General features: G+C 55.1%; 1 protein-coding gene across 6 annotated transcripts; it reads right to left on the reverse strand.

Moving 5' to 3' along the window:
* Window positions 1–841: 841 nt before the first annotated feature.
* MED12 (mediator complex subunit 12) lies at window positions 842–24111 on the reverse strand. Of its 6 annotated transcripts, none has more exons than XR_004901057.1 (45): window positions 23810–24111; window positions 23193–23297; window positions 22792–22983; window positions 22496–22655; window positions 21049–21230; window positions 20750–20860; window positions 20362–20616; window positions 19850–19996; window positions 19582–19681; window positions 19321–19457; window positions 18728–18859; window positions 18239–18365; window positions 17545–17774; window positions 17090–17170; window positions 16584–16754; window positions 16229–16373; window positions 16012–16062; window positions 15582–15700; window positions 15266–15409; window positions 14649–14812; window positions 14295–14426; window positions 13642–13869; window positions 13322–13466; window positions 13021–13141; window positions 12575–12676; window positions 12362–12475; window positions 11935–12110; window positions 11583–11762; window positions 10455–10526; window positions 9878–10011; window positions 9542–9703; window positions 9177–9288; window positions 8955–9044; window positions 8120–8229; window positions 7736–7871; window positions 6949–7110; window positions 5602–5976; window positions 5245–5395; window positions 4887–5092; window positions 4646–4723; window positions 4500–4554; window positions 4337–4424; window positions 1609–2370; window positions 1313–1394; window positions 842–1118 (listed from the first exon to the last, which is right to left on the reverse strand). XR_004901057.1 is itself a non-coding variant. In XM_028523065.2 (45 exons), the coding sequence occupies exons 1-45, from the start codon at window positions 23906–23908 to the stop codon at window positions 1075–1077; spliced, it is 6552 nt and encodes a 2183-aa protein (XP_028378866.1). In that variant the 5' UTR covers window positions 23909–24111; the 3' UTR covers window positions 842–1074. The 6 variants fall into 6 exon arrangements, 1 of the variants encoding a protein (XP_028378866.1); XR_004901056.1 differs by having other exon boundaries at window positions 12362–12487; XM_028523065.2 differs by having other exon boundaries at window positions 1609–1752; window positions 2136–2370; window positions 4337–4554; window positions 4896–5092.
* Between the last annotated feature and the right edge of the window lie 1397 nt (window positions 24112–25508).

Consider the following 25508-nt stretch of genomic DNA (forward strand, 5'->3'; position numbering starts at 1 on the left):
ATCATCCTGTATGCCCGCCCATAGGGCGGGAGCTGGTCCACTTCCAGCCCTGGCCGGGCACACCGTAAGACTCCATGGTAGTAAACCAGGTGGCTACCCTGTTGAGCCTTAGATCTCGGGCCTCGAACCTGCAGGCGAGGGGGCTGAGCGTGGTCCTACACAGTACCAATTGTGACTCTGCAGCCAATATTGAGTTACCTGTACTCTAAAATGGGAGTGACCGCTAACTACCCTGGGGAACTGCCAGGGTGAATCGTGTGAGGGAAAGCAGTTCCACCAACAGAGCCGAGGAAGAAAAGGGTGCTTCCTTTCACTGGGCTCTTCCTCCTGGGACCACGCCAGCCTTCCTCCACCTATTCGATGTGGACACTTGCCAATGGAGGGCAGTTTTTCATCCCACCAGTGTGACTCTCAGGGAGGGTCTCTGTCTAGGATACCACTTGGTACACGATGGGGATCACACGAGGTGGCAAAAAGGGTAGACAGTGCCTGCCCCTCCCCACCCTGAAGCTTGTTGAAAGTGCAGCACGTGGGATGGGTGGAAGAAGAATCGGGTTCCATCAATCTTTCCCCTGCCTCTTTGGCCATTGCCCATTCCCAATGGAACACCCGCCATGGAGACAAGTTGTCCAGAAGCAGCATCATTTGGCTGAGAAGGTGAACTGCCCTTTTTCAGAGATGGCGGGCCCAGGGAGCAATCCCATTCAAACTGAGAAATTTAGGGGATGGTGGGTGAGCAGGGGAGATGATCTGAACAGAATGAAGGCTCTGACTTGTCCGTCCTGTGTCCGGTGCACTCCCAAAGGCCCGCCCTTTCCACACATGCAGAACTCACACGCGCCCTTTGCAAAGAAGCTCTGTGTATTGGGTGCAACAGCTCTGGGGTCTCTATATAAATAATATACAAAACCCAACAGCTCAATGGCTCACATTAACAAAAATACTAAAAACTTATTAAAAATGGAGCCTGAGGGAAGAGCCCCAACCACTACTGGTGCTAGCCCGGGAAGGGGATTAACAATTCAGAGAAAAGGGTGGGGTCACATCCAGTCACAAGCGGCTCCTCCAGGTGGCTCAGTAGCGTCCAAACATGTTGGTACTGGGCTGTGGCTGGGTATCTGTGAAAAATCAGAGAGGATTAGGGGTGGGAGGCCAGGCAGAGCTGTGGGCAGGCACAGGGAGAGCTATTCAAGTGCCAAAGGATGCTTCTCCACCCACAACCTGACCCGGAAGCAACTGCCTCAGTTACCCGTCCCCCCCCCCCCCATTTATTCCATGGGGCTGTCCTGGGAAGGAAGGCAGGCAGGCTTACTGGAGAGCTGTTGCTGGAGCTGCCGGACCAAAGCTGCAGTCTGTTGCTGTTGCTGGGTCTGCTGAAGGCCCTGGCGCTGGAACTGGGGTGGAAACGGGAAGTGGAACACTGAACTCGAACCTTCTGCTTGGAACCTTTCACTTCCTTCTCTATCCTCCTCTCCCCATCCCTTTGTAGTGTGCCATGCCTTGCCTCCTACCTCTACCCCATGGCACGCTGTCCCCAACCTGGTTCACTGGCTGCCTGCCCAACCTGGGCGGCTGTCCCTGAGCCTGGGGCTGGAGTCCAGCAGCTACCTGGGGCTGGGACTGGGGCTGGGGCTGGGGAGGAGCCGCCGCTTGCTGCTGCTGCTGCTGCTGCTGTTGCTGCTGCTGCTGGTGTGCTTGCTGTTGTTGCTGCTGCTGCTGCTGTTGTTGCTGCTGCTGTTGCTGTTGCTGCTGCTGTGAGAACATAGGAGCTATACTTCTAAGGAGAGCAAGGCAGCTGAGCCCAGGCGTGGAGAGACGGGGATAGGGGAAAGAGGAGCAGGGAGGGAACTTTGGGTCCCCTGCCCTCCCTTCCTGAGGGGGCTGCAGAGAGAGACATCTAATCTAGGGTCTCCAGCAGATAACTCCCAACTGTCTCCCCCTAGGACCCCCAGAAAACAAAATGGGGGAGGAGGGTAAACTAACTTCCTAAGACCCCATTGCGCGCCAGCCACTCTGCCGGGCACTTTCCGTGCACTGTCTCAGCTGGTCTCCATGTACAACCCGGAGGAGCCAGGGCCTCTCCTCCTCCTTGGGCTCCCAGGTCCCCAGTGAACTATGAACTCCTCGGGCCCTACCCGCAGGATCTGCTGCTGCTGCTGCTGCCGGATATGGTATTGCTGTTGTTGTTGCTGCTGCTGTTGCTGCTGCTGTTGCTGCTGCTGCTGTTGCTGCTGCTGTTGCTGCTGCTGCTGTTGCTGCTGCTGCTCGGGCAGGATGGCAGCCGATCGGACGGCAGCCTGGACGCCCTGAGCGCCCAGTGGTGTCAGAGTACCTATCATAGGTGTCTGCTGCAGCGCCTGGTGTGAAAACCTACAAAGAGACGTCCAGACATCAAGGCCCGAGGTGGGCAGACAGGCAGAGAAGAAGCCCCACGGCCTGACCTGACACTTCAGGTTACTTCAGTCACTTCTCCTGACACTAACCAGAAGAGCCTTTTGGGTCCTGACAGCTTTCTAAGAAGGGGAATGAGGCACAAAAACAATATCCCATCTCAGTGTCTCACAGCCTTCACAGTTAAGAATTTTTCAATTCTGCCCTGACTGGTGTGACTCAGTGGTTGAGCGCCAGCCTGTGAATCAGGGGGTCACAGGTTCAATTCCCAGTCAGGGCACATGCCTGGGTTGGGGGCCAGGTCCCTGATAGGGGGCACATGAGAGGCAACCACACATTGATGTTTCTCTCCCTCTCTTTCTCCCTCCCTTCCTCCTCTCTAAAAAAAATAAAATAAGTAATCTTTTAAAAAAAGAATTTTTCAATTGTTTTTACTATTTTATTTTTCATAAAAATGAAAAAAAAAAGTCTTGGCACAAGTTAGGCATTTTGTTAACACTCAGTGAGGTTTTCACTGTCAGTGGTGATCCCCAAGAATGTTCCAGGGGCTTCAAGACAACCGAGTTGTACTGCTCCTTCCCCACCCTCACCCCAATCTGCACATCACCGCACCAGGCTACTGACCAGCCCCCATCTCACGTCTCCTCGCACCTTCCCTATGCATCCTACGCATGCGTTCCATATTAATCTCTCAACACGCTCAACTCATCGTGTCACTTTCTTGATCCAAAAAGCCTTTCTGGAACTGGGTCTCAGTACTGCACGAGCATTGAGGACCTTCTCCAACCTGCCCACTCCCAGTCTACTACCTTTACTACTTCCGTGGCATGGCTTCACCTCCATCCAAGGTCTTCTCCTACCTGTCCTCCCAGCCGCTGTCTTCATTCCAGTCCCCACGTCTTTCCTCATGCTATGTCCTCTCTCTGGACCCCCCTTCCTCCTCTCCACAACCCCGACTGCAGCTGTCCCTCCACTCGAGTTGGACCCCCTTCATGACACTTCCTCTGGGGACTCAGGCCCACGATGACAGGCACTACCCCGTTTCTCTGGATCCCCGCTTGATTTCACAGCACACAACCGCACACCTGATCCTGTTTCTCCTCAGAGCGTTCTCTAAATATTCTTCTGCGTAAGTCTCATGTCTCCAACTAGAGTGACAATTCTTTGTGGGGAAGAACTTCATAGTTCTTTTTTTAAAAATATCTTTCCTGCCTTGGCTGGTGTGGCTCAGTGGACTGAGTGCCGGCCTATGAATGAAAGGGTTGCCGATTTGATTCCCAGTCAGGGCACGTGCCTGGGTTGCGGGACAGGTCCCCGGTGGGGGGCGCTCGAGAGGCAACCACACATTGATGTTTCTCTCTCTCTCTTTCTCCTTCCCTGCCCTTCTCTTTAAAAATAAATAAAATCTTAAAAAAAATATCTTTCATCATCCCAACCAGTCCGAGCACACGGCTGACCACACGGTGAGCAGTTAACAGTAAGTAAGGGCCTCTGGCCCGCCCCCCACCCTGGGTTCTCAATCCTAAGCTGTAGAGCCTCAAGACACGATTACAGTGTCTTAACTAAGGTTTGACTAATGTTCAGCACAGAGGATGAACATGTTCGTTGGTCTATTTCAGCATTAAGACTGTTCCGATACCAGCTTGATGCCTCCTTGTCATGCAGTGTACCTACGATCCCCAGATTTTCCCTCATCGTAGTCATATAAATGATCTCCTGTCTCTGGGCCTCAAAGAGATGTTGGGGACATAGGTATGAGACTGACTACTGGTCTCCAGGGTGCCTTCCCCGCTCTGGCATTTTGTGGCGATAGGCTACATGACCAGAGAAGTGTTCTCGATGTCTCCGGGTCTGACTAGTCCCATCGCCTCCAGGCATAGGCTGTCCCAGGTCAAACGCGCCTCTGCACCTCAGTGTCTTCCCAGCCCCCCGCTCCCTCGGGTACCTTTGAGTGGAAGTCAGCCCATGTCCATAGGTCGGGGCCTGCTGGTGCACATAGCCACTGGGCCGCTGTTGCAGGTGGCGAGTGGGATCTACAAGAGTAGGATTGGTAGAAGGGTGGGTGCTCTGATAAGGCTGGCTGGAGTAGCTGGGGGGCACCATGGTACCTGCGGGGCCTGCGTGTTGCTGCAATCCCACATGAGAAACATAAGGAGTGTAGCCCTGGACGGGAGGAGGAGAGAGAAGTCAGGGCCAAGGGCGTGCAGAGCGCCTTGCCTCAAGCTCCCCGGCTCGCCCCACCTTATGCCCTTACCTGGGAGGTCTGCAAACCGTAGGAGGAGCTCGGAGTCATCTGGTGGACAGATGACTGGCCCAACATCCCCTGACCTTGCTAAAAGGGAAAAAGGAGACAAACTCAAGCTCCCGAAATGCTTCCTGCCACGTCTCCTGTATGTCCCACTCTGCACGTCCTCGTGAAGATCCCAAGGGTCTCCTCAGTCCTGTGACCCTCAAATGCCCCTCTCCCTGGGGGCCCTCCCCACTGCCCCTCTCACTATCTTTGCCTGGAGCTGTTGGCGAAGGCGCTGTCCTTGGGGCACCGCAGGCTGCTGCTGTCGGTACACAGAGGTCTTGTAAGAGGAGGGTTCCAGCCCCATGACGCCAGTCATGGTTGCGGGCAGCACTCCAGGGTAGGCTGGTCGGGTCTGCAGCTTCTGCATTGGTAGCCGCACGGGGCGGTACGGGTCCACACGAGGGCCACCTGCAAAAGGGAGCAGGCTGAGCTCTGTAGACTCCTCGTCCCTCCATCCTGGGGCTCAGTGTCCCAGTTACCCACAGCTCCTAGGAGGAGGGGCATCCTCCTTCAGGCGGGGGGAGCCCGGATCAGTTTCCCATTCCTGGGCCGGCACCAACCTGCAGGCAGTGGCTGGTTCTGGGTGTAGAGTCCTATGGGGCCCTGCCTGTAGCTAACGTGGGTTATGGAACTAGGGTTAGGGTGGTGCAGGAGGTCTGGAGGCACCGTCACGCCGTAGGGGCCGCTCCGCCCCGGGCCCATTCCATAGTCCTGTGTGAACAGCAGAGGAGAAAGGTGAGGGGTGGCAGTGACACAGGCTAGGAGGGGTCATGGGGAGCTGGTTCCACACGGTGAATTTTTGGAATTCCAGAGGCAACCCTGCCCCACGAGCCCCCACCCCTCCCACAAACCAGGAACCGCACAGAATCCTGGGGAGAGAGAGGCTGTGGAAGAAGCGCCACGGGGGTGGCACCAACCTCTGTCTTGGTGGCCGGCTGGCTGCGTTTCTTGCCCTTGGTGGGTTTCTTCTTGCGTTCCTCAGTACTCGCTGGAGCAGCCCCGGGTTTGTCAGTTTTGGGGGGCTCTGGAGCCTTTTTCTCGGGCTCTAGCAGGGTGGGAGCAGGGGGCTCCTCGTCTTCTGGTGGCAGCGGCAGTGGCTCCAGGTAATAGGCCCGGGGCCTGGGCCGCAGGTGCGTGTGGTAGAGCAGCAAACGCTGCTGCTCCTCGCCCCGAGCCACACGCCGGTCCACCCGGACTGTTCCGAACCAGCCCCAAGACAGGGGCGCTGACGGCTTCAAGCCCTCAAAAAGATCCCAGGGAGAGATCTTTTGTTTGGTGGAAACCTGCAGGCCCTGCTCCAGAAAAGGAGAAACAATGAGCAGCTGAGGGTGGGAAAACAGAAGCCAGACCTTAAGGACTTGTAGGAAAGGGGGAAATATCTGCAGGCGTTCAAAGATAAACAAACAAAAAAATCACGGGCAGATTCAGGGGAGATGGTCAGAGGAAGACAGACAGACACACACACACACACGTGCACACGGGGGAGAGAGAGGTAAGAGGAGACGGGGCAATGGGCGCGTGGAGCACAGAGAGCGACACTGACCTTCAGAGGAAGACAGAGGTAGAAACAAGGAGACACAAGGCAGACAGAGACAAAGACACAGGCGGAGACAGAGAAAGGCAAAGTGAGTGAGAGACAGAGAGATTCTCGAAGAGAGACAGAAACAGACGGGCCAGGGAAAGAAATGAGGAGAATGTATGCACGGATGGGTCTGCCTTTGGATCTCAAACGCTGCATCCTCTTCTTCCTCTCCACTATACATAAGGATTATGGGTACTCAATAAATACTGCAACTGACAGAGAGAGGGAAAAGAGAAAACTGCAGAGAGGGGTGAGTGGAGGGAGAGAGATGCAGGCATGAAGGAGATATATGGGCTGTCGGCCAGACGGACGGGTGAGGTGCAGGCAGGGGTGAAGGAGGACTGGAGACAGGTGGGGCAGAGGACAGAAGAGGGCGGAGTGCTGAGAAACAGGCTGCACAGTAAAAGGTGGGTAGGAGTGGTGAATGGTGCATGGAGCTGAAGGGACAGACCGAGGAAAGAGGGTGAGACTCCCAAGATGGGGAGAAGAAATGTAAGTAAAGTTAAGCAATGAATTCAACACCCCAGAGGCGGCTCTCACCACACAGCCCCCATGGACGCCCTAGCCTGGCAGCCCCTGTAGCTACGAGGTTAATGCAGGAAAGGTTCTGGTGCAAAGGGGTGAAAGGCGGGGGGTGGGAGTTGGGAGGCAGGGGTAGGGGCAGAAAGACAAATGAACGTGCCTCCTTCTTGAAGATGGAATCAAAGCCGGCAATCTTGTTGCCCTTGGTGTCAATAAGGGAGCCCTGTGGCTCACAGGTGATGACATCTCGGGTCTGCTTGGGCAGTGGCAGCAGCTGGCGAACCTTTTCCAGACTGTCTGACTGGCGCTCCCCCAACTCTTTCTGCAGGCACAGTAAGACGGAACAAGAGTTCTAAATACAGAAACAGGCTGGTGTGGCTCAGTGGATGGAGCACCAGTCTACGAACCAAAAGGTCACTGGTTCAATTCCCAGTCACGCCACTGCCCAGGTTGTGGGCCAGGTCCCTTTCCCTCTCTCTAAAAAGAAATTTAAAAAATCTTTAAAAATAAAAAAAGTGCCCTGGCTGGTGTGACTCGGTGGTTGAGTGCCGACCTTCGAATCAAAGGATTGCCGTTTTGATTCCCAGTCAGGGCACATGCCTGGGTTGCGGGCCAGATCCCCAGTAGGGGGTGCGTGAGAGGCAACCACACATTGTATGTTTCTCTCCCTCCCTTTCCTCTCTAAAAAAATAAATAAAAATGTTTACAAAAATTTTAAAATGTTACCAAAAAAAGAATAAAAAATTACAAGGAAAGAATACAGAATCAGGGGGATGGAACACTCAGTCCATCTTTGCTGTACGAATAACAAAGAAAGAACAACCTTGAAAGGGAAGGGCGGGGACTCTGGCCCCGGCCCAGAGGCTGGACAGCCACCACAAGGTCAGGGGACAGGAAGCTGAGAAGATTGCAGTTGCCCAAGCCCCGGCCTTGCCTCCTCTGCTCACCCGCAGCTTCTTCACCAGGTTCATGTAGGCACGTTTGTTTTCCTCCATGCTGCCTTGGGAGATGCTGGACATGTCCGCAGCCAGGGTCCCATTGATGAGCACGCTCAGCATGTCCAACACAGTAGTGAAGAGCTCGCTATGACAGGAAGCCAGGGAGAACACCAGAGAAGAAAGAGGTGAAGGCAAGGCCTCGGGGCTGGGCAGGAGCAGAGAGTGGTGCTTAAGATGTCGTTACCCCGAGGGCATTGAAACCGGGTGGGGAACCCGAGGCCCCTGAGTCGGCAGCATGGGCTACACTGACCGAAGCGGGTCATGCACCTGGTGCGGAGGGAGGGGTGGGCGCTCTGGGGCACAAAAGTACAGGGAGGGGCGGGGTGCTTTTACTTGTTGGACTGCATGTCGACAGTGCCACTGATGATGATTTCCAGGAGGAGCACTGCCCACTCCGTGGTCTGCTGGGTGCTGCGCTGCACCGTGTCGAACATGCCACCCACCTGCCAGGACCACAGCAGGTCAGTCAGATGGCTCGGGGTGAAGCACAGCATTTCAGGAAAACAGATCAGAACCTGGGCTGGGTGGACTGGGGACATCTGAGGTCAGCGTTCCAGTTGTACCTATGACTTGCTACCTGATCTCGGGCCAATGACTGAATCGCTGGCATCTCTGGGCCTCGGTTTCCATACTTATTAAATGACAAGAGTTAGCCTTGGCTGGTGTGGCTCAGTGGATTGGGTGCCAGCCTGCAAACTGAAAGGTCACCAGTTCCATTCCCAGTTGGGGCACATGCCTGGGTTGCGGGCCAGATCCCCAGTTGGGGGTGTGCAAGAGGCAAGCGATCAATGTTTCTCTCACACATCAATGTTTCTCTCCCTCTCTTCCCTTCTCTCTAAAGGTAAGTAAATAAAATCTTAGAAAAGAAAATGACAGGAGTTGGACTGAAGCATGTCCAGGATGCCATCCAACATTCCCAAGTGAGTTTCTAGGCCTTCTAGGGCCCGGCCAGAATGTAGGATAGCTGAGGCAGGCACCCCCCAGGATCTAGTCTCCTTCCCATGTTCAGGCCCTGCACCCTTTAGGAGAGCTGGGCGAATGCTCGAAGACCCAGAACAGCCAGGGCCGTCCACCCACACTCTTGCCCTCCCTGGGCTGGGGCTACTTCTCCACAGTTCTAGCCCCACACCCTTCCTTCCTCTTCCTTCTTCCCAGCTGCCCCTCTCACCAGGTTGAGCCGCAGTTTCAGGGCCTCATGCATTAGCTGCTTTGGTTTGCAATCATCTAAGTACTGGTCATCTCGCCAATTGTTCACAATCTAAGACAAAGATGAATTTAACACACAGCTCAGGGATCTCCCTGTTTCCATTCCAAAGCACCCTCGGTGTTCACGTCTTGGGGGCGTCCTTGTCTGCCCTCCCGCCCGGCCGCATGCCCCAGAGACCTATACCTGGTGCACCTGGCTGTAGAGGGAGGTAAGGAGTCCCTCACGCTGCTCATCCTGCCCTTTGAGACACGTCAGCACCAGGGATAAGAAGGGCTGCTGGCTCAACAGGGACATGCTAGAGACGAGAGGAAAAGAGAAGAGAAAGAACAGGACCGTAGGTTAGGGACTGGGCAGCTTCCAACCTCATTCCCCCAAGCCCTAGACCCTATTAAGATCTAGCTGCTTGCTGAATGATGCCCACTGTTACACGGATTTTCCACTTTTCCATGGGTTTTATCCTCACCCCTCTGCCCCAACTTCTCCTCTTCACTGGGCTGCCCCCTCTCCTTTCTACCCCGTGATCCTGCCCCGCCCCCCAGCTGCTGTACCTCTTCTGCTTCTGGCGATCGCGTTCTTTGCGGGAAGAGGAACCCAGGTGCTGGCCCTTTTCCAGTTCTTCCCCAGCGGCCTTTAACACGTGCCCCTGGACTGAGGTGGGCAGTTTAGCAATAAGGGGGGCCACCAGCCAGACACCAGAGCGCTCTATGGAACTGGAGGACAGATGGAGTCCACAGGGTTACAGAGAAGCCAGGCAAGCGTGGTAGATTCCAGCCTCTCCTTTCCGGATGGGCATGCCTGGCATCTACCTCCACATGGCTGGAATCAATGACACTGCCAGCAGAGAAACTCCTAAGGGGACGGGCGCTAACACGTGTCTACCCAACCTGAGCACGGGCTTGGCCTTGTTACTGCTGGGCATGTTGCTTGCGGTGTTTCCAGAAGACGACCCTGTCTCCGCTGACTGTTGAAAAACCTCGATCGTGGCCTTGGCAATGTTCTCTAAGAGGGAGTTCATCTCCTGGTGGGGAAGGCAAGGCACAGGGTGCTAAGTGGGTAGCTGGGGGTGAAGGAGAATGGAAGGTGGCAGAGCTGGGCGATGAGGGCAGATGAAGTCATCTGTGGAGGCTAATGGGAGCGTAGGGACAGGGCTCTGCTGGGAGTCACGCCCCTCCCATCCCTCCCAATTCTTCCAGTTTCCCACTGTGTTCTCCGAGACATACCTCCTCACAGTTGCAGCCCTCAGAAACAGCCTCCACAGCCAGCGCCTCGCCAACGTCCCCCACAGCTCGGAGCCTCCCAACCCAGCTCCCATATCATCAGCTCCACACCTCAGCCATCCTTCCATCCCCCCTTATCTCAAGAACTGCAGGGTAGGACCTAGGCTCTTCCATGGTGGCCCACCTCCCTGACGCATGGAGCTAGAAGTGAGCAGGGGAAAAAGAGGGCGGGGGCACCACTCACATTATTGGGGGTCTGCTTGATCATGAGCTGCAGCTCCAAGGAAGACTGGCGCATGGTCCACTGGTCCAAGTTCTGGGACAGAGACCCCACCCCCAAGCTGGTCATCTTTGTGTCCCCCACAGCCACTCAGCCAGCACCCTGAGGCCAGTTCCTGATCGCTCAAGTCCTTGACTCACATACTGAGAGGGAGCTCTGTGGCCCCAGCTTGAGGAAAGAGTACACCTAAATAATTCAAAAATGGCTGGAGAAACACCTAACCTCTTTTTAAAAGTGGTTCAGGAAAACTTGCCCATCGTGACCCAGGTTCTGGCTCCAGGGCCTCGTGTTCCCTAACATGAGGAAGTTCTCCTGAACACTTCACCTAAATCCTCCGGGTTAAAGTGGAAGCCTGCTTCCCCCTTATCCCCAGATCAGCTGCTCAGACTCCTTTTGAGACCCCAAGGCTACTGTTAGCTAATCTGTCTTTGGCATTATCTTGCTATCTCCTTGGGGCTGAAGAAACCTCCTTCCTTTAGCGCCTCCTCCATGCCTTTATTTTTCCACTCTGTAGTCATCCGAGTGCTGAAGGTGCTGAGTGTTCAGGGTACAGACAGACCCTGGGGTCAGAGAATGACTCTCAGCTGACTAGCTGTGTGACCTTAGGCAAGTTACTCAACCTCCTCAGGCCTCAGTTTCCTCATGAGTTGACCAGAGACACTTCCTGTAAGAGGGACACGCATACCTATTTCACAGGGCCATAGAGATTAAGCGAGACAAGATACAGAGCGCTGAGTGCAGTGCCCGGCGAGCGGCAGACACTCCAGTGTGGTAGCTAGAGAGTATCATCACCATTCATTACCGAGCCACAGCCAAAATGCCAAACATCTGAGGCCAAAACAAGGCCCCCCAGATGCCGTGCCTCCCCTGGATAAGCTAGAGTCTTACTCCGTCCAGACAGCCGAACCCTGACCCAGCAGTTTCGCTTGAGTCTGGATCCTTTCGACTTGATTTCGAAACAGATGCTGGAGCTGTTCCTCTCACCTATATCTCTGTCTGTCTTCCTGCTTAACTCCCATCTCTGTTTTCGCTCGAGGGTCCCATGCTTTGGGCCCCACGACTCCCTCCAAGACCCCCACCACCTGGGCCTACCTGGAGAATACGCTTAATGCGCTGCCGCTGTGGGTTCTCCCCGTCCTCGTTGTCCAGCAGTCGGTGTGGGTAGCAGATGAGCTGCATGAGGCGCTGGGCCTGGGCACTGCTCAGCACTGGGTCTTGGAGGTCATTGCTGTCCTCACACAGCGATTTAAGGCAACGTTCTCCTACCCATTCCTAAAGAAGCTCGTCATCAGGGGACTGGGGCAACCAGTGCAGGCAGTGGGGTCAAGGATAAGGGGGATCGTGAGGGCCACGACGTCTAGTAGAGAGGTGGCGTGCTCGTGGCTGCGAACGGGCCCACATGACACAGAGGCATTGAAGAGGCGTGGGGGAAGGTGAGACTGACCTGTTGGCAGATGCTGCGCAGCACGTACTTGGCATAGACATCCAGACTGGCTGTCTCCACAGAGATGTTGCGGCCACCCTGCCTCCGACCGCCACTGCCCCCTCCTCCCTCCTCCTCTGGAAGTTCTTCTGTCCCTCCTGTCACAGTGAAGCCTGAACCCTTCAGTTCCGCATCCCCTGTGGTCCACAGGCAGGAGATAGGGAGGGCGAAGTGAGATCCGAACCCTGTGTGGAGACCCACCCGGGACCCGCAGAGGCAGCAACTCCCCAAATCCGCCGCTATGGGCCAGAAATACACTGCCCTCCCTCCTCTCCTCCCTAAAGGTCAGGGAGACCACCTTCAGGAGGGAGAAAGAGTGTCCTTTGTAGTTTAGCTGGCACTCCACCCGATACACACTTCTGGCACCACTCCCTTCCTACCCCCATACCAAGTACAAACACAGCCTTGAGAACAGCAAACACAGCTCCATCCACGATGCGGTTCTGGGAGGCAGCCAGCAGGTGGCGGTCACAGGAGGAGCGGATTCCTACAGTAGGCTTGTCTGGGGAGGGAGCTAAAGTCAGGGGAAGCAAAAGTAGAAACGGTGGTGGGGGTGTAGCCACACTTGGGCCTGCTGCTGGCTCAGATGGGGAGCACTCACTTCCATCGGACTGGCAGGGATTGAGCTGAGGTGTCTTGAAAAGGTGGAGGAGTATGCGGCAGGTGAGGCGGGCCCCTGGCTCAGAGTCCTGTTCACTGCAAGCTAGGGAGAAGGGAGACAACGGGATGAAGGCGGATCCTATGTGGCTTTGCGGAGGTGGGCAGCGAAAGGGGAGAGGAGGTCGGGCAAAAGGAGAGCAAACAAGATAATGCCGCAGGACACATGGAGCGGCCACATGTTTGCTGTGGAAGGAGCATTCCTCGAAGGGCCACAAAACGGACAGATAAGCGCTGCAAATGCAGGGTTACGAAGTAGCTCCCCCCACCCGCCCGAGGCACACCACAGGACCACAAGGGAGTGCTACACCACGCACACAGCGTGCGGCCAGAGTGCACACCAGAATTTGGGGTCCTAGCCATTCTAGGGGTTCTGCACTGGTACTTTACCGGCATTAAGGAGCGAAGGGATGGCGGCACAGCGAATCAGATCCTCCAGGAGCAAACACTGCCGAGCAATGAGGATGGCGACGAAAGTAGCCAGGGAGTCGTGAAAAGACAGGTCACTGACCTGGGGGCAAAAGCGCACAGATCACGCACAACTCAGGGTGGAGAGAGGGTGTCCACGCAGGACTCAGAACAGTATGCCTGTGCTGCACAAAATTCTAGCCCGGTGCTGCCACGATTACTGAGGCCAGACCCCGCCCAGGGCACCCGGCCCAGGCCCCGGCAGGCCCCGCCCGAGCCTCACGTCCACATTGCAGAGGAGGTCGTTGAAACCACATGTGCCGTTGTTAGAGGAGCAGCACAAGGCCTTGAGCACTCCCAGCCATTCGGCGCTCAGCGACTTGCAATAGCCGGTCAGCTCCGCACACAGGATGGCGATGTCATTCACCCTGGGGAGAAGTACAAATGCCCTCAGGAAAAGCCTTGTCCCACCAGACCTCAGACTCATTCACCTTTCCTCTCCACCCCGGCAATAACCAAGGTTGCAGTACCTCCCGGGCATCTCACCCCTCCCAATATGGGGCCGGAGCACAGTGCCCACTCCTCACTCAGTACGCCCCATACCTATCGGGATCATGGTGCCCCACACAGACGTGCATAAGGGCATTGCAGACAAAGCTGTAGCGGTTAGCGGGGTTCTCACTAAGACTCTTGCCTAGCCCCGTGTAGGTGAAGGTGTGTGCGGCAGGGTTCTCCAGAGTGTCAATCATGAACTCGGGTGCCCAGCGCATGTTGGATTCCGATGGCTCCACGTTGCAGTAGATGGTGTTCTTCACCTTGGAGCAGAAGTCGCTGCAGGGGGAGGGGAGAGGAGATACTAGTGTTGGAGGTCTGGTGAGGTATGGGGATGGTCAGCAAGAGGGAGAAAAGAATGAAAGGGGAAACTGAGGGACCGGGGAACCTCGGGACAAGAAAAAGAGAGATGGGACTAAGCAGACTAAGCCAAAAGGGAACCCGGGGCCTGAGGCGGGGGAAGGCTCGGGGGCCTATGGAGGCAGAGAGGAAGAGCATGGGCCCCACAGAGACGGGCTGGAGCTAAGGCCAACGAGGAAGCAGGCCCACTCTCAGGAACCAAGAACATGTGGAGGACAAAGTCCCTAGACAGCCCTGCGGAGGCAGCGGGGTCCCGGGCTGTGCTCTGCTCCTGAAGGGGGCGACAATGGGAAGGAGACAGGATGAGGTCCCACTCGCGATCCCTCACCTGCCACCTCTCTTACCTGAACAGCTCCCCAAACTTGGTCTTTAAATGGCTACAGGAGGTGTACAGATCATAGAGATAAGCAAGGATACAGCGTTCTGCAGAGGAGCCATCTGACCGGTTCATCCCGTGTTTCACTACACCACACAGCCTGCCACGAGAAAGCCAGGTCAGGAGGGTCCACGGAGAGCGTGCGGGGCCCGGGGCACAGAGGTCCCCCGACACGTGTTCAAGTCTCTTGGCAACACTCTCCCCACTCCACCTGAATGGCATGCACGTGCCCACCGTGAGAGCCCCGCATGTGCTTTGTGACCACTTCCACCGGCATTCACCGGAGCCCCTCGTGTTCCAGTGATTCCGAAGCCTTGCTTACCCCTCAAAGACCTGTGCCATTTGGTCCTGGTTGAGGATGAGGCAGGCATGATAGTGCCGCAGGACAGCCACGATGCACAGGCACAGGCTGGTGGTGTAGCTGCCCACTAGGTCAGAGGACTTGAGAAGCAACTCGGCCTCGACGACGCTCAGCTCATTCAGTAGCTGGCAGAGAGAGAGAGAAGGGTGAGCGATGAGCACGTGTTATACAGAACCCCACTTCCTTGGAAGAAACGGGCAAAGCCAGGCCCCGGCCCCGCCCTGCCGGAGCCATGTCAGTCTACACAAGCCCTATTCCCATATGCCACTGACCTTTATTCTATTAACTACGTCATCCACATCAATGACCTAGTCAGTCTCCAGGATACAATCCTATGAACTCCACCCTGGGAGGACAGTGTGTGCCCGATGCTCTAATCTGTGTCTCGGGCCTCCCCAGGGAACATCTGAGTCTCTGTTCCTGCTGTCTTAGCTCGTGTTCCACTGCCCACGCCTCACCCCGTGCTAGTCTTTCTGCCTCTCCAAAGAGCCCGGGACTCCGCCTTGAGCCTCTACTATCCTCGTGACCCTACACAGCACAAACTCCTTCCTCCACCCCGATCTCACCAACTGCCCCACCTGAATGGCAAAGTCGATGAGGCCACTGATGCTGAGCGAATATTCCATGAGGTCGAAGATGAACTGCACGTGCTGCACCAGAGGCAAGTGGTATGACATGCCAAGGGCAAAGCTCGTGATCTGCTCCAGAACATTCCGAGAGACCTGATAAGGGCAGTGGGAGTGAGAAGGGAGCGCAGAGACAGGGAGAGGCGTGGGGGCAGGCAGGAAAGGAGGGCGGTGGGAGGGGATGAGACCCGGAGGCTTAACCTGGCTGGACGGGAAGAAGAGGGCAGGAGGTCAGAATGTGGGAAGGGGGCTGGAGTTAGGCCCGCACCTGAGCTGTGACCTGGTGTTGGTCATAATGTGAAAGGTGCTGGAACTTAGCAAAGATGTCTTCAGCAGTGGGGAAGGCTTCAGGCCGGTTGCGTCTCCGCTTCTGCCCATCCTCCCCACCTGAGGGGACAGTGGCAAGGGACCAGTCAGGGCAGGGAAGATAAACTAGTTGACAGGGGTGGGGTGGGGAATGGAGAAAGGGCTATGGGTAGGGGAGGGTGGATGGGAGGAAAGGGAAAGGAAGGGAGGGACGAGGGAAGATGGGAAGGGAGGGCCAAGGAACCGGTGGGGGAGGGATGAAGGGGACAGCGAAGTGAAGGTTTTGAGGACCACAGACTATGTGGACCTTAGAGGAATACACACGGGGAGGTGCTAGGTGGAGGGAGGGAGGGCAGGGGGAGGGCGGGCATATGGGGCTTACTGTGAGGTACCTAAGAATGTCAGGTCTCCAGGATTCAGAGGCACAATAGGAGCAAGCTGGTCTGCAGAGGAGGGGAATGAGGGGGGAAGTTTCAAAAGGACTAGAGCTCTCAGGAGACTCCAAGAGACAGGACATCGGGGTGTGACTGGGAATGCCCTACGCTGGGGGAGGGAACACTGACTAGGGCGCTCTTTGGGGGAGATCTGGTTAAGAAGCCTCAAACCCACCAGTTTCTGCTGTCCCCTTGCGGTTCAGAACCTTCAGGATATCCTTGGTAATTTTCTTGATGGCATGGCGGGCATCATCTCGCTGCTTTCCCACCCCAAACAGTACGACCAACCGCTGGTTGCACTCATGGCTGCATGACTCCTCCTGCATCCCAGCAGCACCGTCAGACTCCGGCACGGGAGCTCTTTCCCTCCTCTTAAAAGCATGCGCCATGCCCCTCAGCAGCCCAGCGCTCAAGCCCTTCCTTCCCAGCACGCTGCACCCTCGAGAACGGCTCCAACCCCTCCGCCGGTCCTGGGACAGGAGACCTGGGCTCAAAACAGATGGTCACAAGGAATTTTGGGGAAAGAGTACCTGGGGGATCGGAAAGTGTGTGGCATACTGCACGTGCCGCGGCTGGTCGTAAAGAACCCCTAGAGTCCCTTCTATCTTCTCCTTGGGTGGTGGCTTCACCTCCTTCTCAACATCTGCCTTCTCGGGGGACGGACTGCCCTTCCCCTCGCAGGGCATCGTCGGGGAGAACAACTAAGAGGAAGGCCAAAGGGCAGAACGTTTAGAGCACAGGTGGCAAACACAAGGCCTGCGGGCCTTCCATTGTTTTAATCCAGCCGGCACCTTGTTTCTACCCTGCGGCAACACCGAGCTCCTTGCCCCTATTTAAGGAGTACCTTTGTTCAGTCCAAAAATGACATTTGGCCTTTGAAGGCAACCCCCAGGCTGATGTGGGCCCTGGTGAAAGTGAGTTTGACACCCCTGGTGTAGAGGAACAAAGGAAATGAAGAGGCAGAAAACGGTTCCCACAAGAGGCATCATGGGAAGCCCTCGGGAGCTGCGTGATCACGCACAGGGCTCTGACTTACTGAGAAATCAGGCTTCTCCATATCCTCAAAGAGCACACTGGAACTAGGGTCGATGTCCATAGACTCCGAGAGCCCCGGATCCTGAGGGCACAGAACATAAGCGGACTTGTTTTAGCCCCACGGAGCTGCTCACCACCACCTAGGAAGGTAGACAGGGGAGCTGGAGAGAGGAGACCACAGCGGGCAGAGCGCCGGACCTGGATTCAAGCCTAGACTAGTCATTCAACCACCATGGGCCTCAGGTGCCTTCAGCTATACAATGGGGCTAAGCTCAGCTCACCGGCAGTTGTGAGGATCCAATGAAAGAGAAGGACGCGTGAGTGCCTTGTATACCACGAAGCGCTCCGCAGGTACTGCCCTCAGTATTGGGGAAAGGACTCTCAAGAGGACTCTGCGGGCCGGGGAAGATGGCAACACAGGAAGAAACCACCCAGGGCCAGGAGGAGCTCGCTCACCTCCAGCTTGCTGCTGCTGCTGCCCTCAGTCTCCTTGCGCTCCGGGTCGTCGGCAGGGTCATCAAAGGGAGACGGAGGCCGGGGACCAGGGGCTCCAAAGGCAAGGTCCCCTCGGGAGATGAGGGTACAAGTATACATGTTGTGGGAAAAAACATCGTGGCGAATCAGTTCACAGAACAGCAGTACCAAGTTAAAGAATTCCACCCGCTCGCTCTCACTGCGGGGGTCCGCTGGAAGGGAGGGAACGAGAGAAGACGAGTTAGGAGAGGCACGGCGAGAGATGCACAGGAAGAGAAAGTGACACACCTCAGGCATGCTCCCCCTGGAGTACCCAAAGCGGGTAACGAGAAAAACGATGAGGAACAGAACAGACACACACTGCCAACGGAGGAAGCGTGCTCGGTCACCCCATCTCCGGCCCCACACACCGCCTCGGGAAGGAGTACAGCACCTCTGCCCCTAAGTATACCTAACAAGGGTTTCAATCGTTCCTTCTGGGTTTTGTTCTTCTCTTTATTTCTCTACTCTGTTAAACTGTAAGACGATCAAAGACTAAAATTGCATCCAAAAGTGATTCAGCATAGAGCCCGAGCCACACAAATATACTAGAAGGCCCCTCAATAACGCTCTCTGATGGCAGTAATGGGTAACTGAGTCCAGGCCAAGGCAAGCAGAGGGTGGCGGGGGTCCATACTCAGCATGGGGGCCTGTGTGTCCAGAAACTGCAGGAGGACATCCTGGAAAATGGGAGCGCTGGGAGCGGACAGGGAGCCAGAGGCGATGGAACCTTTCTCGTCCGCGGCTTCTGATTCTCCACAGCGCTGCAGGATGACAGAACACACCGCGGGCCTGCTTTGCCACCTGCTGCTTGGCTCCTTTCTCTGTGCGTAACCCCGAAACTACCACCTCTTTTGTCTGCGCCCCAAGCTTTATCATTCCCTTCCCGCTTTGACCTCTATTTTTCTTGACTGCCTCCCAACCGAGGCCTTGATGGCTTCTGGAACTCCGACATCAACCCAGCCGCCTGTCTGCTTTTGCCTTATGTCCTCCACTTTCCCTGTAGGGTTCTATCACTTCTTCATTCTCACAACTTCGACTTTGCTCCCACTACCAGCTCCACCTGTCTCCAAGCCCAGTGGTCACAGCCCCCCGCTGGCCAACCACATTCTCTTCTCTCCCTCACCTCAGCTTCGATCTCTGCCTGCCTCTTCTCCAGGAGCTTGGCTACCACCATAGCACGGTGCCGACCAGAACGCTTGCAACTGACAGCCCATTCGCACAGTAGTGATACCACAGCATCATCGTCTGAGGAGATCTGGAGACCAAAGGAAGACAGGAGTGAGTAAGGTAAGGGTGAGCACAAAGAACTCAGTTCCGGTTTTTTAAAGGCTGGGTCCCATCCTATGCCCTAGCTGGTGTGCTTCAGTGGATTGAGCATCAGCCTGCGAACCAAAAGGTCATGGGATCGATTCCTGGGTTGGGGCACATGCCTGGTTTGTGGGCCAGGTCCCCATTTGGGGTGCGTGAGAGGTGGTAGATCAATGTTTCTCTCGCACATCGAGGTTTCCCTCCTTCTCTCTCTCCTTCCCTCCCTCCCCTCTCTCTAAAAATAAAATCTTAAAAAAAAAAAAGACTGGGCCCCATCTTAAAACATCCCAGGACCAGTAAGATCATCTCTTTGGACAGCCCGCAGTTTTCATGCCTCCCCACACCTTCCCCTCATCCACTGTTGCTCTTGCAATGCCACTTGCCCATCTGGTTCCCCTTCTTGCTTACCTCGTGCCCATCCTTGCTAGGCCCCAATCCAAAGATTCGGTTACAGAGGGAGTCAAGAGAGTTGCTAAAGTCAGAGCGGTCAAAACTATGGCTGTCCAGCACTTCCAAAGTATGGAGCACGCGTCCAATGGTGAAGCCTACACAGGAGAAGTGGCAAAGGGGATTTACCTGCCCGTGCAGTCCGACTCACAGACCTCTCGTCCTTACCGACCCCATCCTTTCCCGAAACACCTTTCTTACTACTCGTCGTTTGGCACCTACCTGCCGTAGCTTCCTGGCACTTATCAAAAGACCAGCGAACCTCAACTGCCTGTCCGCGCTCCTTGATCTGCTGTTCGATCTCCCGCAGCTTTGCACGGACCTGCAATATCAACGAGGAAGGATTTAAGGGTGTACCAAGGCATAATACAAATGGGCCGGGCACCCAGCCTAAAAGTACACTGCTGGACTCTCAAGTCACGATTTCTGAAAGAGTTGTTTGGGCATCACCTCCCGATCTGCGGGTACTAGGTGATGGGTCCCGACTTACCTGCTGAGTGAAGGCACTGTTGCCCTCTGGCATGGGCAGGTTGGAGGGGGCAATAGGCAGGTGGTCAAGAGGTGAGCCAGTCTTAATTCGACTGTCAGTCAGTGAGTAGTGCCAAACCAGGGCACTAGGACAACACAGCAGGATGGTCTGCCGGACAAGAACCGCTGCATCAGACTCAGTTACCACGCCAACCTCTCTGGAACCCCATTGTAAGACCCCACCCTTAGAGTTCCGACGCAAAGTTCTAAGTCCCCGGGGTGGCATCACTTGCTCCCTGAGCCCCTTCCCTCATCCCCTCTCCAAAAAGCCTCTGGGAATCCTATTTAGCCCCGGGAGAAAACTAAGTAACTCAAAGGGAACTAACAGCCCATGCATGAGAAGCAATAATCTCCAAGCAAGTACTTGGTGCCGACTTCCACCTCCAATTTCCAATGACACCCATTCTCCAGGACAAGCACCCCGCTCCTCCCAGGATGCCCCTTAACACTTCCTTGGGGCCACCTGGTACCTACCTGAAGGATACAGCTGAGGCCAAAAACAAGGGGCCGGTGCTGAGGGCACATGAGCAAGTCACTAAAGGGTGTAGAGGGTGTATTGCTAGTGGGGGGCTGGGGAGCAGGGGTGGTGGGCAGGGTGCTCGTCGACTGGGCGGATATAACGTGAGCTGAGTGGCTACTCATGCCGTCCAGCTGCAGGGCCAGTCTCCGGGTGCAGAAGTAGGCAAGGCGGCGGGAGAGGTATGCAGACTGAACGAATTCCCCGGAGTACTGTGAAGACACAGCGAGCGAATCCCTCGGTTCTCTCCAAGGGATGCTGCTGCCACATCGTATTCCTCCTCCAACCCTCCCTAAACCCCCTCCCACCCTCCCTAAACCCCCTCCCCCCAGTCCTAGGCCTTACTCGAAGCAGCAGGGGCAGCAGTAGTTTAAGCAGTTCATCCTCTCCAGGGCGGATTTTCTCAAAACACTCAAGTACCCAGGTCAGGAACTCGTGTCTGTCCAGCATTCCATCCTGTGGGCACCGGGGGTGGGGAAAGGATTCGTTTAGCCCAGGGGCTGGTAGAGACGAGGCAGAGAAAATCCATGAGAGGTTGAAGAGAACCGCAACTGGGGCAAGGGGGCAGACAGATCACGTCCTCCACCGGCAGACTGCAAGTGCAAGATCAGGCTCCATCCCGCGCCCCGCACGACATGCCCTACCTGAAACATGAACATGGCCAGCTTCTCGTTGTAGTCCCACTGCCGTATTGCCACCTCTACATCATGGGGCAAGGGCCCTATAGTGGAACCGCAGCCCCCACTCCCTGCGGGCCCTGGTCGGTAGTACTCAGCCATCTTTTGCAGCTGCTCCCACAAGTACTTGGTGATGATTTGAGTCCACTCTAAGGGAAAGAGGGGGAAAGGGCTCTGTGACACTGTCCCTCTGCTTAGAACACCTTCCGTTCCCCACCCCGGCCCAGCCCCGCTCCCCACCCCACTCCACTCCAATCACCACACGGCAGTCCCCCCTTATGCGAGGCTTTGCTTTCTGCCTTTTCGGTTACCCACAGTCAAACAAGGCCTGAAAATAAGTGTGTTTCCCCAACCATCCACATCATCTGTTCCTGACATCCGACTGTTGACACGGTCACTCACGACTCCATGACCCAGGATCGCCCAAAGCAGATGATCCTCCCTCTGACATATTGTCAGAAGGTTAGCAGTGGCCTAGTACTATGTCACAATGCCTGCGTCATTCACCTCACTGCATCTCATCACTCAGGCATTTTATCATCTCACATCAAGAAGGGTGGGTACAACACAAGATATTCTGAGACAGAGACCACATGCACAAAACTTTTGTTACAGTATATTGTCCTAATTGTTCTGTTTTTAGTTAACGTCGTTAATCTCTTACTGTGCCTAACTTATAAATTAAACTTTATCATAGATATGTATGTATAGGAAAAAACACAATCTATATTGGGTTTGTTACTATCTACGGTTTCAGGAATCCACTGAGGGGTCTGAGCAGTGTGGCTCAGTTGGTTGGGCACCGCCCCACAAAGCAAAAGGTTGCTGGTTTGATTCCCAATCCAGGCACAAGCCCAGGTGTGGGTTCGGTCCCCAGTTGGGGCACATACGAGAGGCTGTTTCTCACATTGATGTTTCTCTTCCTCTTTCTCCCTCCCTTCCCTCTCTCTAAAACCTTTAAAAAACAGAAAGAATGCACTGAGGGTCTTGGATCATATCCCCCTCAGATAAGGGGGGAGGGCTACTATACTTCTAAACCCTATTCATCCTCTTTGGCTCATGTCAACTGTTCTCCAAGGAGAGCGCTGTTTCTGTCCACTCAAGCCTCAAAGAAGTTTCTGCCTCCTCTTTTGACACTTACTACTTTCTATACACAATTCTGTGATTTGTACACATGCCTTGGCATCCCTAGTAGACTGTAAGCACCCTAAGGGCAGGGATGAGGGACGGGTCCTCTTTAGAGCCCAGTACATGCACACAGTAGATACTCCAGCTAATGGCTGCTTACTAAATTGAGAGAATGCAACATAGAAGCAGGAGGAAGGGGTGCTGATAAAGAGAATAATTCCAAGGGTCTACTGCTCCTTGAAGCGATCAGTGGTGGCATGGACCAGTGGTGTTAGGAGTTACTCACCCATGAAGGGGTCAATGACATGTCTCTTCTTAACCTTGGTCTCAGTGATTGCTGCATAGTAGGCACAGGTCATCTTAATGAGCCAGGCGGCCCGCATCACAGGCACTGTGTATTTGGCTAAGTACCCAAACACTTCTTCCTTCTTACTGAAAATGGGGACCTGGATGGAGATCACAAACAGTGAGACCGCTATTGCCACCGCAATCTGTCAGCCATGTAGCTTAATCTGGGAACAGGAGGGTACTTGGTACCCATGCTTCCCACCTTGGCCTGAGGAACAGGAAACAGTATCTCACCTTCTTGGCTAGTTGTGTGAGTGGCTTGGTGCCAGCCAGGTCAGTGAACCAGGTGTTAATGGCACTCTGGGATCGTGCAGTCACCAGCCAAAAGTTGTCCTTCTGGTTCACTTGGGGCTTCCTGCGACCAGTGTCAGGGAGGGTATTACAACGTAACTTCTCTGCAATAATGCTGCTGAAGTTGGAACTGATCTGAGGGAAGAAAACTACACCTCAGGGTGGGAAGGAAGGGCAGAAAGAGGTGGTCGTGCCTTTGATGGGCAACTGCCAACATGGTAGCATTAGTTTATGAAGGAAAACTCAGCCACTGAGATCGTCCCTTTAAGTCTTCCCAACCCACGGCCTTTGCTCCTTCTCAGATTCTTCCAGCCTTTTCCTTCAGCCTGGCCGGGTTTTCTCACCTTGGCAGGATTGAAGTTGACATTCTTGGCACTGCCATGTTCATCCCCAGAGACAGCAGGCTGGTTATTGAAACCTTGTTTTACATTCAAGGCCGTCAGTTCGTCCTGAGGCAGGAAAGCAACATTTTAGCGTGTTTTTTTTTTTTCCCCCCAGCGGGGTAGTGGTGGTGGGAGAGGAGGGCAGGAGAAAAGGAGGGAAGGGGGGGTGGACAAGGTGGGAGGAGGACTCTGAGTAGCACAGATTGTTATTTAGCGGGAGGCCCTGATATTCATTTAGACCCTCAGCCCCCAGTCACTCAGGTTCCCCATCACCCAGAGCTCGCCCAACAGCGCTCTTCGCCTACAAGCTTCCTTCAGACAACTTTCTGAGGGGTGTGTGTGCAGAGGGGGGCGCCTCCTGAGTGACCCCTCCGTCGTCCTGTAGTCACACCCAGAAACCGCCCCCCCACTCCGGTGCCCTCCAGGTTCCCCTGTCCTGCACCCACTTTACTCTTTCCCCTTTCGGGACTTTCGCTCGCCCCAGACCGCTCCGCCTCCCCTTCCCCAAACCGTCGGGGATTCCACCCGTACTGACCGTTGGTCCGTGGCCCCGCGAGAACCCCGGCTTGTGAACGTACCTCCTTCTGTTTGGGATCTTGAGGGTACACATCGGGAGGCCCCAGCCGCGGCCGCTTCAGAGGCCGGTGTTCGTAGCTCAAGATCCCGAAGGCCGCCATCTTGCCCAGCCCGGACCGCCGGAGGCCCGAGCTGGGCCGGCTCCGCGGGAGGGGAAGCCGCCAGGGGGGCGGCGGTGGCGAGCGCGGCGGCCGAGAGACAACAGGGGGCACGTTAGAAACTCTCGATCATTGCCGGAAACTACCGAGGGTAACCGAGGGACGCCGGAAACCGGCGGACAATACGGACCTCCGCGGGGCGGGGCCGGGCCGGCGTGGGGCGGAGCTTCGCGCGCCGGAGCTTTTCGGCCGCAGATCGATTTCACACGGCCGGCAGCTGCGAACTGTCCCGAAGCCGCGCGGTGGGCGGGGATGTGAACCTGCGAGGCGGGAGGCGGCCGCCGGCGCTGCCGAGCTGTGACCTGTGCTGGCTGCCGGGCGCCTCGCTCAGTTCGGGGCCTAGAATGGGTGCTCCATAGTATTAGTTTCCGCATCGGAAAAATGGGTGTACTTATACATCCTTCAAAGGATCGTTGTGACGGTTGGAGCCCGTGTATACTGACAAAGCACTCATTAAATCGCGAAAGGCTAAATCGAATCCCTCAAGGTCTTTATGGTCTAGCACTGAGATTCTTTCTTTTTTTTATTTCTTAAATTGTTTTTAAAGATTTTATTTATTTTTAGGGAGGAAAGGGATGGGGAGGTCGAGAGAGAGAGAGAGAGAGAGAGAGAGAGAGAGAGAGAGAAAGAGGGAGAGGGAGAGAGAGGGAGGGAGGGAGAGAGACATCAATGTGCGGTTGCTGGGGGTTATGGCCTGCAACCCAGGAATGTGCCCTGGCTGGGAATCGAACCTGGGACGCTTTGGTTCCCAGCCCGCGCTCAATCCACTGAGCTACGCCAGCCAGGGCTGAGATTCTTTCTTTTAAATTGATTTCTGAGCAAAGACGGGAGAGAGGGAGAGAGAGAGCGCGCTAGTTGTTGTCTCACTTATCTGTACATTAATAGGTTGATTTTTGTATGTGCCCTGACCGCTATAGAACTCAGGTTTATGAGGATGATGCTTAACCAACTGAGCTACCCCGCCAGGGCCTGGCACTGAGATTCTTAACTTTTTCTGATTCACAAGATGAGATGCTGATGGAAGCTGTGGCCCTTCTCCCCCCAAAAAGGAACATAGAGACACACAAAATGTGATTCTTTACAGGAAGATTCTTTTTTAAAAAAAGATTTTATTTATTTTTAGAGAGGGAAGGGAGGGAGAAAGAGAGAGAAACATCAATGTGTGGTTGCTGGGGGCCGTGGCCTGCAACCCAGGCATGTGCCCTGACTGGGAATCAAACCTGCAATGCTTTGGTTCCCAGCCCGCGCTCAATCCACTGAGCTACGCCAGCCAGGGCCCAGGAAGATTCTTAACACCCCCTGGAGCTCATCCATGCATCCACTAATTTCCAGGAATTTCAGGTTAATAACCCTTGCTCTAGCGAAAGAGACACCTACTAAGTGTCAGATTCTTTTCAGACATTATCTCCTTTAATCCGGACACAGCCCCATGAGTTAGGGATTACTGTCTTCATTTTATGGATAAGGCGGTTGATTTTCAAAGAGCAGAAGTTCACTGGCCGGATATTAGATAACTACTAAGTCACAGAGCTGAGCTAGGATT

The sequence above is a fragment of the Phyllostomus discolor genome, chromosome X, assembly GCF_004126475.2.
Source record: "Phyllostomus discolor isolate MPI-MPIP mPhyDis1 chromosome X, mPhyDis1.pri.v3, whole genome shotgun sequence".
Classification (NCBI taxonomy): Eukaryota; Metazoa; Chordata; class Mammalia; order Chiroptera; family Phyllostomidae; genus Phyllostomus; species Phyllostomus discolor.